General features: G+C 46.1%; 1 protein-coding gene across 1 annotated transcript in view; it reads right to left on the bottom strand.

The window, feature by feature from the left end:
* The window catches only part of TMEM181 (transmembrane protein 181), a 107,147-nt gene that overhangs the window by 26,806 nt on the left and 63,996 nt on the right, over positions 1-16,345 (bottom strand). Inside the window, 4 exon segments of the mRNA XM_025382181.1 lie at positions 44-135; positions 325-455; positions 1,366-1,465; positions 3,540-3,620. Coding sequence (XP_025237966.1) covers positions 44-135; positions 325-455; positions 1,366-1,465; positions 3,540-3,620 — 404 coding nt within the window.

Genomic DNA, 16,345 nt, shown 5'->3' on the forward strand with positions numbered 1-16,345 from the left:
TGCTTTTCATGACTGACGTTTCACACATAATAGAATTACTCACGTTTGCCATATTCCTAGCGTAACAGAAGCCAACCACAATAGTCCAACAATGAAGAATTTAGGCAAATAGAAAGTTAAGCACTTTCTTTCTCCCTAAAAAGAAAAAAATAAAAAGAAATAAAGAAAACCAAATTAGTAATTGTACATAACGTGATTTTTCTATTGAGTATGGGCCTGTAGGCAGGCTTCCATAGATAAATTCCTTTCCGGGCTGTCCTCAGAGTTTGGAAGGGAGGACACAGTCTGGAACCTCCCCCAGCAGTGCGGAGAGCTGCGGCTCACCTGGACGCGAATCCCATGGTACACGCACAGCCAGAAGAGCAGCAGGGCGCACAGGAACATGGACTGAAAAAGGTCGTCCAGCATCCCCGGGAGCCAGCTGTTGACCAGGAAGGAGAGGGGGAAGAATGGATCTGGAACACAAAGGGCAGAAATGCATGAGGAGAACAAGGCCCGCGAGCACCCGGCAGAGAGCACCCCAACCCTCTGCGGGGTCAGCACCTAGCAGAGAGCACCCCATCCCTCTGCGGAGTCGGAGCTCACTACCAGCTTTTCTCCCTGGTCAGAGCCAAAGGAAAGGTAGTGAACCAATGGCTATTTTGTCTTCCAAAACACCTAAAAGCCACTGAACAGATTGCTGCACTGATCGTGACAGAGCACCGTATGCTGCTACCATTAGCTCCTCCCGGAGCCTAGGAGTTCCGACTGCGGCAGCTCAGGAAGCAAACACTTTTGGAGCAGGAAAAGAGGAACAGCCAGCCACGTCTGGCCACCTTCAGCCAAGTTCCAGGACTGCTGTGTCTGTAGCACATCCAAGTTTTAACTACCAAACAGCAGCCTATTTGTTAGAGAGCCAGGCATCTGCCCCAGCTCGGTGGAACATGGCTCCTGGGGCGCCAGGGAGCACACGGCTACATGTTCCTTCTGGGGCTCCCTACAGGCTCTTCTGGGCCTAGGCCATCTCCAAGATGCCTTCCCGCTTTACTTCTTTTTTGTTTTAAGAGAGGGTTGGAGGCTGCACCCAGGCTGGAGTGCAGTGGTGCCATCATGACTCACTGCAGCCTCAGACTCCTGGGCTCAAGCAATCCTCCCACCTCAGCCTCCCACGTAGTTGGGACCACAGGCACGCACCACCGTGCCCAGCTAATTTTATTTTTTGTAGAGTCTCGCTATGTTACCCAGGCCGTTGTTAAACTCCTGGCTTCAAGCAATCCTCCTGCCCCAGCCTCTCAAAGTGCTGGGATGACAGGCACAACCCTGCACCTGGCCTCCAGCTTTACATTTTAAAGGGGAAAGTTCCTAAGTAAAAATGGAACTACCCACCATTGTAAAGCAGCAGCAGAGGCAGGAGAACAGACATCCACTTCTGCTCGATGCCCCAGTCTCTCATGGAAAATTTCCGGAGGGAATGCGCAAACAGGCACTGCAAACCAAATCAGGCCTCCAGTTACTGCCTTTGCTCGCAGCCTTTGCTCACACCTTGCTTGCAGCCTTTGCTCACACCTTGCTCTTACAGCCCTTGCTCACACCTTGCCCGCAGGGTTTGCTCACACCTTGTCCGCAGGGTTTGCTCACACCTTGCCTGCATACCAGGTTGTCTTCCCTAATCAATGGTCTAGGTGCCCCATTAAGATCCACTGCCTTAAGCCCTGGCTGAATTGTCTACTGTGTCCTGGAGACTATCAGTGACAACCAAGACAAGGTTGTTACTTTCTGCAGAGAAGCAACAGCTAAGACAGGTTCCTAGCTGTCCTCATAGGAGCAGGAGAGGAGGAGGAACATAATCCCTGCAATAGGGAAGAGCACCTGCCCCCTCACCTCCACCGGTGAGGAAAACAAGGCCCACTTCCATTGGGCCTGCTCCAGAGAGCCCGCACTCAGAAGGACCCACCCAGGACACAGGCCACATCCGTGGGTGTGACAGGAGCCTCAAGTTCCCGGCAGTGCAAATGCTACAGATGGCAGCAGCTTCCAAGATGGTGCCAGGGCTCACCCACGCAAAGCCAAGAGAATGTAGGAGTCTCGTAACAATGGTCAGAGGATGCATTTCTTTTCAAACACCTCCCTGAAGAAAGTGTGTTAAGCCTGTGGAAGAAGTTTCTTTAAACTGCTTCAAAACATTACATAACTTATAATTTTTAGGCCAGGGTTTTGTTGTTGATTTGTTTTCTTATAATCTGATATAAGCCAGTAGTTGTCTAGGCAATGTGGATTTCCTTGCCTAGGGACCATCTTCCCTCTTTTTAAGAACATACTTAGGGCCCTGAGTAATAAATAGCTCTTTGGGCTCCAGAGTGTGGCAGCAGAATCTCAGGGCATCAGAGAGCCTTTGAGAAGAAGCAAGAGTTTGACTATCCAGACACAATTACCAGCTTTCCACTTTCATTTACGAAGCTCACTGGGGGAGCCCTGGGATCCTGGAGGCCCTGGGCTGGGCCTGACTACAACCTCCAGCTCCCTGTGGCTCCAGCACCCATGCCCTTCCCTCCAGCTCCCTGTGGCCCCAGCACCCACGCCCTTCCCTCCAGCTCCCTGTGGTTCTAGCNCAGCACCCATGCCCTTCCCTCCAGCTCCCTGTGGCTCCAGCACCCACGCCCTTCCCTCCAGCTCCCTGTGGCTCCAGCACTCACACCCTTCCCTCCAGCTTCCTGTGGTTCTAGCACTCACACCCTTCCCTCCAGCTTCCTGTGGTTCTAGCACCCACACCCTTCGCTCCAGCAGAGCATCTGCTCACAGGTGCACACGCCTGTGTCTTTCCATGCACAGTTACTCTGAGAAATACCAAGTGTTCCTGGGTGGACACATTTCCTAAATGTCACCTCCCCACCATCCTGCACCAGGACAAGCAGTTGATGAGGGCAGAACGCCATGCTTCAGGCGGCGACAGATCACTACATGAAGCACACCTTCCCTTCCTCCAATTTACCAATTCTCATCTTCACAGACTGGGGCTCTGGGGGGCTCCCTTGGGTTTCTCAGGGTAAGCATTTCCCCCAAAGTTACTGTGGGCTCGTGGACAGAAACCTCAGATCCCAAAAGAGCCCAACGCCTGCATTCCCAAAACACTTCTCTTTGGCCTTATTCCTGAAAATGCCCCAAAACACAAAGGACTGGTACAACTATAAAAATATAAAATATAAAAACCCAAGAGCATGCTGCATCTGCACTCAGAGAAGCTCACTCAAATAAGGCAGACTTCCTTCCATACACATGAAATGGCATTTCTCACCGCACATGATGAACATTTACTTAAAACTCGGTGATGTGTAATGACTCCTGCACTCTACAGAAATCCTGAATACAGGATACCACATCATTCTTTCTCGCATGACAGCATCTTGGCAGACACACAGAGTAGTAATATCAGCACAGCCCACTGGATGGAGCATCTGAGTTCAGATCAATCTCCATGTGGCTTGCACAGAAGATCGTAACTGCATCAACCAGCTTCTTCCTGGCTGGGATCTGCCGTGCTGTGTCAGGCGAATGGTACTCACAGTGACGATGAAGGTGAGCACCACAAAGAAAAACCGGAACCAGATTTCCAACTGGGAGAAGGCAGGGTTGTAAGTCTTCCACTAAAATAGAAAGTGAGGAAAATGATTTGAAAAAAATATATGTGCATCTAAGAGAAAATACATAAGATTACTAATAGTTATCTCTAGATATGAGACTATATATATATATATATATACACACACACACACACACACACTTTTTTTGGGGGGGGATGGAGTCTCACTCTGTCGCCCAGGTTGGAGTGAAGAGGCGCAATCTTGGCTCACTGCAACCTCCGCCTCCCAGGTTCAAGCACTTCTCCTGCCTCAGCCTCCTGAGTAGCTGGGATTACAGGTGCCTGACACCATGCAGGTTAAATTTTTACATTTAGTACAGTTTTACTTTTTTATCAAAGGACACAGACATAAAAAATCTTAATTACCAAGAATAAAAAATAATTTCAAATGGTGTTATATGGATGATAAATCTGACAAATTATTTTATAATCATAAGAGCATTTGCATCTTAAATCTCATGTCAAAAATCAACCTTGTCAATCTCTTTATTAGAAATAGTCATACTTTCCATCAAAAGAAAGTTTTAAAAGATGCAAAAGTGCGACTAGAATGTTGTAACAAAGTTTAAGTAAAACCTTTAAGTATGAATGTGAAAGCAGAAGAGTGAGTTGCAGTTGAAGGAGTCCGTTCTCATGCTGACCAGGAAGTCCCAGGTGTGCCAAGTGTGCACTGCTGGAGCCGAGGACAGGACACTGCTGCTGACAGCAGGGCAGAGGCCAGCCACCGCCAACCTAAGCACGAGCCAGGTCCATAACCAGACCCCAGAAAACTGCGCTCACAGGGCCAGTGAGCCTCATCATTCTGATGCATTGAATTCAAGTCATCTGAGCAATTTAAAAAATCTACTTCAGTACAGATAGTGTCACAGATGCTAGATTTACCTATTACACACACACACATACACACGCACACACGCATGCATGCACAAGGATGATTTAAGACACTGGACCTGAGGAAGTCATGAAGGGTAGTAACCTCTGACTGATGGCAAACAATAAGGGGTGCCCCTGGTGGCCCCACATCATGGAGGGGAACCCAGGCAGAGCCATGGCTGGGAGTCCAGGGAGACAGGGCTGGCCTGAATCCACAGGACAGAGTGCTGGAAAAGAGAGCTGTACAGAAAAAGAACGAAGCTCCCAAAAAGCCAGTGCCTGGCACCCACAGAGCCAGTCATGGTACCTGTTCCCACAAGACACAGACGAAACTCACCATCAAAGGACACTGGGTAGCATAAGCTGAATGCTTTTGCCTCAGTGGTAGGAAAAAATTAGCGTCAGACTTCATGCTGCTTTGGCCCCACCTAGCAATGTTGAAAAGCAAGGCCAGAAAAGATCAAACCATTTCCAAGGAAATTAACAACGTCCCAGAACAAAGCTCAGGGATATTTATAAGATATCAAACCTAGCAATCAATAATGTCTGGCATTGAACCGAAAGTACCAGACACACCAAAAAGCAGGAAAATACAAACCATATGAGGAAAAAACCAACCAATCAAAACTGGCCCAGAAATCACAGATGACAAAATTAGCAGATAAGCAAATCAAGCAGCTAGATGAAAGATTCTTGTGTTAAATAAAGACTTGGAAGATGATCAACAGATGAGACACTACAGAGATTGGTAAATGTGAAGGCATAGCAATAGAAGCTATCTAAAACAAAACTCAAAAAAAAAAAAAAAAAAACCTGAAAAAAACGAACAGAGAGCATCAGGAGCTTTGGACAACTTCAAGTGGCCTAATACAGGGGTCCCCAGCCCCCAGGCCAGAGACCAGTACTGGCCACGTGGCCTGTTAGCAACCGGGCCGTACAGCAGCAGGTGAGCAATGGGCCAGCAAGCATTACTGCCTGAGCTCCACCTGACAGATTGTCCAGGGCATTAGATTCTCATAGAAACATGAACCTGCTGTGAACGGTGCAGGGGAGGGATCTAGGCTGCTTACTCCTTATGAGAATCTAATGATAAATGTAATGCACTTGGGTCTTCCCAAAATCATCCCCAACCAACCTGGTCCATGGAAAAATTGTCTTCCATGAAACCAGTCCCCAATGCCAAAAAGGTTGGGGACCAGTGGCCTAATTTGGGGTCCCTGAATTTGGAAAGTCAGGGGACCAGAAAGACAAAAAAAGTATTTGAAGAGATAATGGCCAAAATGTTTCCATTTTGATGAAAACTATCAACTCACAAATCCAAGCAGCTCAATGGACCCCAAGCACAAGTAACGAGGAAAAGTACAAGCGGCACCCTAAGAGAAAAATCCTCAAAGGGGCTGGGGAAAGGGAAGAACAAAGAACATTATTACAAGAAAACCAAGATAAGGACAAAGATAAGGTGGACATCAGATTTCTTGTCAGAAAAATGCAAGCCAGAAGACAGTGACCAACATTTTCTAAGCATGTGAATTAGGCCAGATGCGGTGGCTCACACCTGTAATCCCAACACTTTGGGAGGCCGAGGTAGGAGGATAGTTTGAGGCCAGAAGTTTGAGACTAGCCTGGTCAACACAGCAAGACCCTGTCTCTACAAAAATGAATAATAAAAAAACTAGCCAGCATGGTGGCATGTGCCTGTAGTCACAGCTACTCAGGAGGCAGAGAAGAGGTCAGGGTCAGTGAGCTATGATCCTATCACCACACTCCAACCTAGGTGACAGAGCAAGATCCCATCTCAAAAAAAAAAAAAAGTACATAGATTAAAACCACAATGTAAAACCATTAAATACCCATTACACACCTACGACAACAGCCAAAATAGAAAAGACAGACCATACCCAGCATTGATAGGATACGAAGTAACTGAAACCCTCATAGGCTACTGGTGTAACATAACACAACCACTCTGCAAAACAGTTTGTGAGTTTCTTAACCGCATGGCCCAACCATTCCATTTCTAGCATTTATCCAAGAGAAATGAAAGCATATGTCCACACAAAGATTTATACACAGATGTTCACTGCTGCTTTCTTTGTAACAGCCCCAAACTGGAAGCACTTCAAATGTCCATCAACAGATGAATGAATAAACAATTTCTGTTACATTTACACTAGAATATCACTATGGACACACTCATCATTGATCAAGCTCAAAATAATTATCCTACATGAAACAATTCAAACATACTGGAGTATATATTGTATAATGCCAGTTACATAAAATTCTAAAAAAAAATGCAAATAAGTGTGTTGTGAAAACAGATCACTGACTTCCCAGGGATGGGAAAGGACAGGAGGAAGGGGCACAAGAAGATGTTTAGGGATGATGGCTGGTGAGGGGATGCTTATGATCTTATTTGTGGGAACGGTTCCCCAGGTTTCACTGTGTGTCAACTATACCTCAATAAAGCTGCCAAACAAAAACCAACCACTAACAATAGATGGTAATAGGGAAGTGGAGATCACAGTGATTCAGATTCAAATTCCAGCTCTTCCCATTACTAGTTGGGCAAATGACTTAATCTCATGAAACCTCATTTCCTCCATAAAATGGGGATGCTAGTAACCTACTTACCTACTTAACGTAATTATTGTAGCCTTTTAGCCTTGTTTTTATTTTTTTTTATTATTTTTATTTTTTGAGACAGAGTCTTGCTCTGTTGCCCAGCCTGGGCTGCAGTGGCAGGATCTCAGTTCACTGCAACCTCTGCCTCCCGGGTTCAAGTGATTCTCCTGCCTCAGCCTCCCGAGCAGTTGGGACTACAGGAGCGTGCCACCACGCTCATCTAATTTTTGTATTTTTAGTCGAGATGGGGTTTCATCATATTGGCCAGGCTGGTCTTGAACTCCTGACCTTGTGATCCACTTGCGTCAGCCTCCCAAAGTGCTGGGATTACAGGCATGAGCCACTGCACCTGGCCCTCTCCTGGGTTCAAGCGATTCTCCTGTTTCAGCTTCCCGAGTAGCTGGGATTACAGGCATGTGCCACCACGTCCGGCTAATTTTGTATTTTTCGCAGAGACAAGGTTTCACTATGTTGGTCAGGCTGGTCTCGAACTCCTGACCTCAGGTGATCTGCCAGCCTCGGCCTCCCAAAGTGCTGCAATTACAGGCGTGAGCTACCACACCCAGCCTATCATAGCATTTTAATAAGATGATGCGTACTAAAAGCTAAGCACAATGCCCAGCAAACAGCAAAGGTTCAGTAAACAACAGTTGCTACTATAAATCCAAAACATCATGTAACTATTAGGATTATTGCTATGGCATTTAAATATTATAACAGTATTATATCATTTATAGGATGATCAAAGCAGTGACTTGAGCATTTGGGGGAAGTGTTGACATAAACGTAATATTCAGATTAAAAACGTTTACTACACATAATATTCAGATTAAAAACGTTTACTACATGTCTTAGTTGAACAAACATACCCTAAGGCACAGTCAAGAAGAGAAAAAAAAAAGAATTGCTACCATCAGAAAAAAACACAAACTTTGCTTGAACTAACAGGCCCGAAAGGTTGGGTGGTTGTTTTTACTCTCAAGGAACCGTAACTCTTAAAAAAATAACCTCAGACTCCCCTGGAGGAGGGGGATTCTAGCTTAAGATTCTGTTAGAGCAACAGAAAATAATCAACTCACTCTCATTAAAAATTAACACTAGGGTTGGATGTGGTGGCTCACACCTGTAATCCCAGCACTTTGGAAGGCTGAGGTGGGTGGATCACCTGAGGACAGGAGTTTGAGACCAGCCTGGGCAACATGGCGAAACCCCAACTCTACTAAAAATACAAAAATTAGCCAGGCGTGGTGGTGCATGCCTGTAATCCCAGCTACTTGGGAAGATGAGCCAGGGAGAACTGCTTGAATACGGGAGGCTTGGGAAGATGAGGCAGGGAGAACTGCTTGAATACGGGAGGTGAAGGTTGCAGTGAGCCAAGATTGCACCACTGCACTCTAGCCTGGGCGACAGAGCAAGACTCCATCTCCAAAAAAGAAAAAAGAAAAAAAACATTAACACTAGGCTGGGCATGGTGGCTCACGCCTATAATCCCAGCACTTTGGGAGGTCAAGGCAGACGGATCACCTGAGGTCAGGAGTTCGAGACCAGCCTGATCAACATGGTGAAACCCCATCTCTACTAAAAATAGAGACATGGTGTTGCATGTCTGTAATCCCAGGTACTCTTGAGGCAGGAGAATCGCTTGAACCCAGGAGGCAGCGGTTGCAATGAGCCGAGATTGCACTGCATTCCAGCCTGGACAAAAGAGCAAAACTCCATCTCAAAAACAAAAACAAAAAAATTAACACTAGAAAACAATGCTTTATTCAATAAATGTAGCTAATCTAAAACATGCATTTTAGTTCTAAAATGTGAGCTAATGAGAGAGCACACTTTGGTCCAGCTTTCAAACAAGACCCTGCGCATCAAGCCTGCTATGTGCCCTGAAGGAGGCAGGCGGCGCCCGTCATCACACTCCATCCGGGCTTCCTTCCTCCTGTCATGCGTCCCCATCCTCCTGGTTCCAGGAAAAGGCGTTTTCACATATGCTGACTCTCTGGGAGGCCAAGCAGCCAAGCAGAATCACCTGTGTGCTCCTCCTGGGCCAGCCCAGCTGACAGCTCAATCCGATACGCATTTGTGCCAAGGGCTTGAAAGGCTGTGTCTTCCCAAGCAAACTGCAGGAAGCCCCGAGAGTAGGGCCTTGGCCCCTCCATGACACACAGAGGCCTCCAGGTGCGCTGGATCCTGTGAGCTGGGGCCAGAAGGTCCACAGGGAGCAAGCCCAGCCAACGCCGCACAGGTGTCCAAGCAGAGGTCATCCCGTCCCGTCCTGTGGGCACTGTCAGGTCCACTGTGTGGACCCAACTCTAGGGAACTGGGTTTGGGGGTTTTGTTTGTTCTGTGTTTATTTTTAAACCTCCAAATATATTTTTGAAATTAAAACGTAAAATAAGTAAAATGAAATAAAAAGTACAGTTCCCAGAAAATACCCCGGCTTAGACATTCCCTTTGAAGTCTGAAGCACTGTCACTTGGTACTCAAGCTCTGATGTCAAGGTCCCTTTGGCGTCACAAAGCTGTGTCTTTGTCCTTTCAGAGCCAGAACTTGCCCTGTGACGCCACGAAGTTACCTTTAGAACAAGTGCCCACACCATACCCTGGGCCACTCCTCCCCGATTACATCTCCTATGCGCCCATCCATCCATCCACATCTGCTGAGCACAACCTTGTCCTCCGCGCAAGCACGGCTGATGTCAAATCCCATGCAGCACGAAATAAGTGAGTTTAACAAAAATGTGACCAGTAAAAGGCTTCCAGGAGCTGACTGGCTCTTTGGCGCAGAACAAACGTTTCCTCACATCCTCAGAGTCCTCTGAATGGACAACCACAGAAACAGACGCAGTGAGGGACGTGTCACAGTTACCTGTGCAGCACCCAGCAAAGTGCCCGGGCTGGGGGCCCGGCTTCAGATTCACAGCCTTGGTGCCCATGTTTTAAAACAACACGAAATGGCCGGGCACGGTGGCTCATGCCTGTAATCCCAGTACTTTGGGAGGCCGAGGTGGGTGGATCACGAGGTCAGGAGATCGAGACCATCTTGGCTAACATGGTGAAACCCTGTCTCTACTAAAAATACAAAAAATTAGCCAGGCGCAGTGGCAGTCGCCTGTAGTCCCAGTTACTCGGGAGGCTGAGGCAGGAGAATGGCGTGAACCCGGGAGGTGGAGCTTGCAGTGAACCAGGATAGCGCCACTGCACTCCAGCCGGGGCGACAAACAAAACAAAACAAAACATGAAATGCACTGTCCAGGAATACTGGGAGGCTGGAAATGAGAACGATGTAACTAGCGCAGGTCCGAGAAGCCAGGCGGCACTCAAGACAGCATAGTAAGCACAGGTCCAAGAAGCCGGGCGACACTCAGGAAAGCACAGTTAGCACAGGTCCAAGAAGCCGGGTGGCACTCGGAAGTACAGTAAGCACAAGTCCGAGAAGCCGGGCAACACTCAGGAAAGCATGGCCTGGCGCTCTCCTCTCAGTTTCCCTGGGAAACCACAGGGCGCCCCCAGGGAACAGCCTGAAGGACTCCGGAACGTGAGCTGCTGTTTTCATCTCACGCACCAGTCAAAGGTCATGGCTTAGAGGAAAATGGAGGAAATGAGACGTGAACAGCTGGCCACAGAGTGTCCCTCAAAAGTCAGCCGGAAAAACAATCAGAGGAAAAAATGCCCAGAGTAACCAAGAGGACCCAGGGTGCTGAGGATGACGCATGTGACGTGCCCAGAGAAGGTGCCTGCAAAATCTCAGGAGAAGAGAACAAAAAAGTGAGTACAAGTGATTTTTGTGGTGTCAAAGGTCACTGCATATACAGAGCATGGCCGATGAAACCACCTTTACAAAATACACAGGAGGTAAGCATCATCCCACAAGTGCCAGTGAGACCTAGTGAGTGGTCTCATGGCCTGAACGTGGCAATGGGTGTGGGCACGATGTATTCCGAAGAGTAAGAGCTGATAACGAGGGATAGAGAGAAAGATCACCACTTGGTACAGTTTGAATTTGTCCCTCCAAAATTCATGTTTAAACTTAGCCCCCATTATGGTGGTACTGTGAGGTGGAGAATTCAGGAAAGTGATTATGTCATAAGGACTCTGCCCTCATGAATGGATTTGCACTTTATAAAAGGGATAGAGGGGTGCGGTGCAGTGGCTCATACCTGTAATGCCAACACTTTTGAAGGCTGAGGTGCGAGGATTGCTTGAGCCCAGGAGTTCGAGCCTGGGCAACACAGTGAGACCTTGTCTAGCCCTCCACAACTCTAAGGACTATATCTCTATTATTTATAAATTACCCGGTGTGTGGTGTACAGTTACAGCAGCATAAACTAAGATACCATTCTACTTCAAAAAGATAAACATTTAAGTAGAAACCAGTGAACCAAATGTTCATGGAAAATGGGGTTGAGAACAAAAGGAGAGAGAAATCAGCTTCTTGAGTTAAAGGGAGATGGCATCGACAACAGTGCCAGATGGAAGACACAGCCCACACGACAGGCTCAGGCAGGAAAGGGCCATCGACCATCTAGACATCTGCTCAGCACAGACACCTTCCACTGAAAACAGAGCCTCATCTGAACATGCTGGATGCATGGTGACAATTTTCTCTCAGTACATTAAGGAAGTGATACGGTTTAGCTGTGCCCCCACCCAAATCTCAACTTGAATTATATCTCCCAGAATTCCCATGTGTTGTGGGAGGGACCCGGGAGAGGTCATTAAATCATGGGGGCCAGCCTTTCCCGTGCTATTCTCGTGATAGTGAATAAGTCTCATGAGATCTGATCAGTTTATCAGGGGTTTCCACTTTTGCTTCTTCCTCATTTTCTCTTGGTGCTGCCATGTAAAAAGAGCCTTTCACCTCCCGCCATGATTCTGAGGCCTCCACAGCCATGTGGAACTCTACATCCAATTAAACACCTTTTTCTTCCCAGTCTTGAGTATGTCTTTGTCAGCAGTATGAAAACTGACTAATACAGGAAGCAACCAGGGTCATTTTTACCCTGAATTTGATTGTCATCAACAAGGAAGAGCTGGTTAGTGAAACAAACAGTGGCACCAGGGGAAGGTGTCCGTGTGGTCCTGGTGCTCTTTCATCAGAGCCAAGGGCACCACCAGGCTCAGTGAAATGGAGCCCTGACTCCAGCAACGCAGAACTCAGAACTCCAAAGGCCAAAGATTTCCCAAAGAAATGCCAAACAAAAGCAACAGAAACTCTCAAAGGTTAACTGTTTCAGTATGGCCAGCCACACACGGTACTGCTGAAGAAGCAAGAGCTGTCTCAAGAAACATGCGGCCACACTGGCAGCAGCTCCAATTTGTCAGGCACACCGTATACCATTAAGTTCCTACTGAAGGTAACGTGTATTAAGTGTTGGACAGGTATCGGGCGGGCGCGGTGGCTCACACCTGCACTTTGGGAGGCTGAGGCAAGCAGATCACAAGGTCAGGAGATCAAGACCATCCTGGCTAACACGGTGAAACCCCATCTCTACTAAAAATACAAAAAATTAGCTGGGCACGGTGGCGGGAGCCTGTAGTACCAGCTACTCAGGAGGCTGAGGGAGGAGAATGGAGTGAACTCAGGAGGCGGAGCTTGCAGTGAGCCGAGATCACGCCACTGCATTCCAGCCTGGGGACAGCGCGAGACTCCGTCTCAAAAAAAAAAAAAAGAAAAAGAAAAAAGAATTGGACAGGTAACCTAAATTACACACCTGTGTAAATGGTACTCTGACCAGGACACAGAACATCGCCAGCAGCCCAGAAGCCCCTCCCTTGATGCTCCCTTCCAGCCACTAACCTACCCAAGAGGTACACTAACCCTGATTGAACAGCATCAGTTAGTTTTGCCTGTTTTTGTAATTTATATAAATGGAATCATACGCTCTGTACTGTTTTGTATTTAGCTTATTTCATTCAACATTATGCTTCAGAAAGTCCTCCATAACATTACGTGAAGCTGTGAAAGTTCATTCTCCTTGCTGTATAGTATTCCATTATGCAAATATAGCAGAATTTATGTACTCATTCTGCTGCTAGTATACAGTTTACAGTTGGCTATTAAGAATTATGCTGCTGTGAATATCTAAATACATGTCTTTTGGTCAGTATACATATGCATTTCTGCTGTATCAGTTTACATGCTCCCCAGCAGGGGCAAGGGCTCCGTCTGCCCCACATCCTTGCCAGCTTCGGCATATTCTGTCTTATTTCTGCCATTCTGGTGGGTGTGTAGTAACACCACTAAAATACTATTAGTGTCTACTTATTATAATACTTGTTTACTTCCAAAAAGAAATGAAGGCAGCTTATAATAAAAAGCCAGATTAGATAGAAATAATTTTTAAAGTGTTTTAAAAGGCAAAATAGTGAAGAAATAATGCAGATAATTATACCAGAAATCCATATCAGGATGTTAGTAATTAGTACAATTCAGCAAAAAACTGATTTCTGAAATTTCTGACAGCCAGGACCGAGAAAAAATGTAATGCATCCCATGGCTTTCACTCTCTAATAAAAGGCATTATAACAAATAGCAAAAGGAATTCTGTTTTTGCTTTTTGGTACTTACCCAAAGAAACTGAAAACATACAGGCCAGGCAAGGTGGCACACGCCTGTAATCCCAGCACCTTGAGAGGCTGGATCACCTGAGGTCAGGAGTTTGAGACCAGCCTGGCCAACATGGTGAAATCTCGTCTCTACGAAAAATACAAAAATTATCCAGGCACGGTGGCGGGTGCCTGTAATCCCAGCTACTTGGGAGGCTGAGGCAGGAGAATCGCTGGAACCCAGGAGGCAGAGGTTGCAGTGAGCTGAGTGCCATTGCACTCCAGCCTGGGCAACAAGAATGAAACTCCGTTTCAAAAAAACAACAACAAAAACGAAGTTGAGAACTTATGTGCACAGAAAAATCTGTATACAGATGTTTATAGTACCTATGTTCATACTGTCAAAACATAAAAGCAATGAAGATGCTGTCCTTCAGCCAATGGACAAACAAGCTGCAGTACATCCAGACAATGAAATTATTCCATGATGAAATGAGCAATCAAGTCATGGAAAAAACTTAAAATGCAAATAACTTAGTGAAAGAAGTCAATCTGAAAAAATTACATACTATATGATTCCAACTAGATGACATTCTGGAAAAAGCAAAACCATGGCCTGGCACAGTGGCTCACGTGTGTAATCCCAGCACTTTTGGGAGGCCGAGGTGGGCGGATCACCTGAGGTCAGGAGTTCGAGACCAGCCTGGCCAACATGGCAAAACCCCGTCTCTACTAAAAATACAAAAATTAGCTGGGCGTAGTGGTATGCACCTGTAATGCCAGCTACCCGGGAGACTAAGGCACGAGCATCACTTGAACCTGGGAGGCGGAGGATGCAGTGAGCCAAGATCTCACCACTGCACTCCAGCCTGGGCAACAGACTGTCTCAAAAAAATAAATAAATAAATAAAGCAAAACCATACAAACAGTAAAAAGACAGGTGGCTGCCGGGGTCTGAGGAGGGAGGAATGAATAGGTGGAGTACAAAGGATTTTCAGGGCACTGAAACGAACCTCTACGGTACTACAAATAGTGGATCTTACAGAATGTACAACACCAAGAGGGAATCCTTATGTAAACTGTGGGCTCTGGGTGGTGTGTCAATGTGGGTTCATTAACTGTAACAAATGTACCACTCTGGTGCGAGATGTTGACAATGGGGGAGGTTGTGCATGTGTAGGAGGAGAGAGCATTTAGGAAATCTCTGTACCTTCCTCTTAATTTTGCTGTGAACCTAAAATTGCTCTAAAAAATAATAATGTGGAAAAAATTTTGGACGTTTAAAGTTCACAACACAATGTCTTCAACAACAATTTTATAAAAGACATAGAAACATTTTGCATACAATTCTCTAATTTCTTAGTGCATCTCTCTACAAGCTGCCAGCATAACGTTGATTATGTGATTCTCCGAGGATACTGAGTCACAACAGAAGAAACAGCACACAGGGCTCGCCAGCACCTGAGGTTCTGGGATGGATTCTGGCATATGCCCAGGACTTCCCCCTTCAGTATTAGTTGCCTCAGGAGTTTTTGTTTTGTTTTCAAATAATTTTCTTTTCGGGTAATAAAAATAACATTCATCACGGTGAATAAAGGAAAACACAGAAGAAATTAAACATTAATCCCACCACCCAGAGACAGCCTTCTAGACATCTAGTTTTCTGTAACAGAAACACTTCTAATTCATGCGCTTTTGTTTTCTTAAATCAATATATAGTTTGTGCTAGTTATCCTATTAACTTACTATTTTAGTAGCTACAGAACTAATTGTTTAACCAGAAATCTACTGCTGAAATACAGATTGCTCCCAACTTCTTACTCTGAGGAATAGGATTGAACATAAATCACTGTATATGTTTCCAGTTCCTTAGTATAAATTTCTAGAATTAGAATTACTAAGTCAAAAAGAACATGGAAGTAGAGGCTTTTATACGCTGCTAAATTACCCCAAAAGTTAAATCAGTTTACACCCCCATTCATGTGTATGAGAAAACTTGTGTCCTAGCATTTCGCCCACCATGTTATCTTATTTGTTATTTTTAATATTTGCATTGTTTTTTTTTGTGAGACAGGGTCTTACTCTGTCACCTAGGCTGGAGTGTGCAGTGGTGTGATTACAGTTCGTTGCAGTCTCAAACTCCCAGGCTCAAGTGATCCTCCTACCTAAGCCTCCCTAGCAGCTGGGACTACAGGTATGCACCACTATGCATGGCTAACTTTTAAAATTTTGTTTAGGGATGTGGTCTCAGCTAGGCCGATTACCTGAGGTCAGGAGTTTGAAACCAGCCTGGTCAACGTGGTAAATCCCCATCTCTACTAAATACATGAAAATTAGCAGGGCATGGTAAACTATTACAGCTATTAGTAGCTGTAATCCCAGCTACTAGGGATTACAGCTAAGGCAGGAGAATTGCCTGAACCTGGAAGGCAGAGGTTACAGTGAGCCGAGATGGCGCCACTGCACTCCAGCCTGGGAGACACAGTGAGACTCCGTCTCAAAAACAAAAAAACAAAGATGGGATTTCATTATGCTGTCCAGGCTGGTCTCCAACTCCTGGGCTCAAGCAAGCCTCCTGCATCGAGTTTCCAAAGTGCTGGGATTACAGGCATAAGCTACTGCTCCCAGCCCAAACTATGAAGATTGATTGGTTAATAAAAGGCATTCATGGCCGGGCACGGTGGCT

The sequence above is a fragment of the Theropithecus gelada genome, chromosome 4, assembly GCF_003255815.1.
Source record: "Theropithecus gelada isolate Dixy chromosome 4, Tgel_1.0, whole genome shotgun sequence".
Classification (NCBI taxonomy): Eukaryota; Metazoa; Chordata; class Mammalia; order Primates; family Cercopithecidae; genus Theropithecus; species Theropithecus gelada.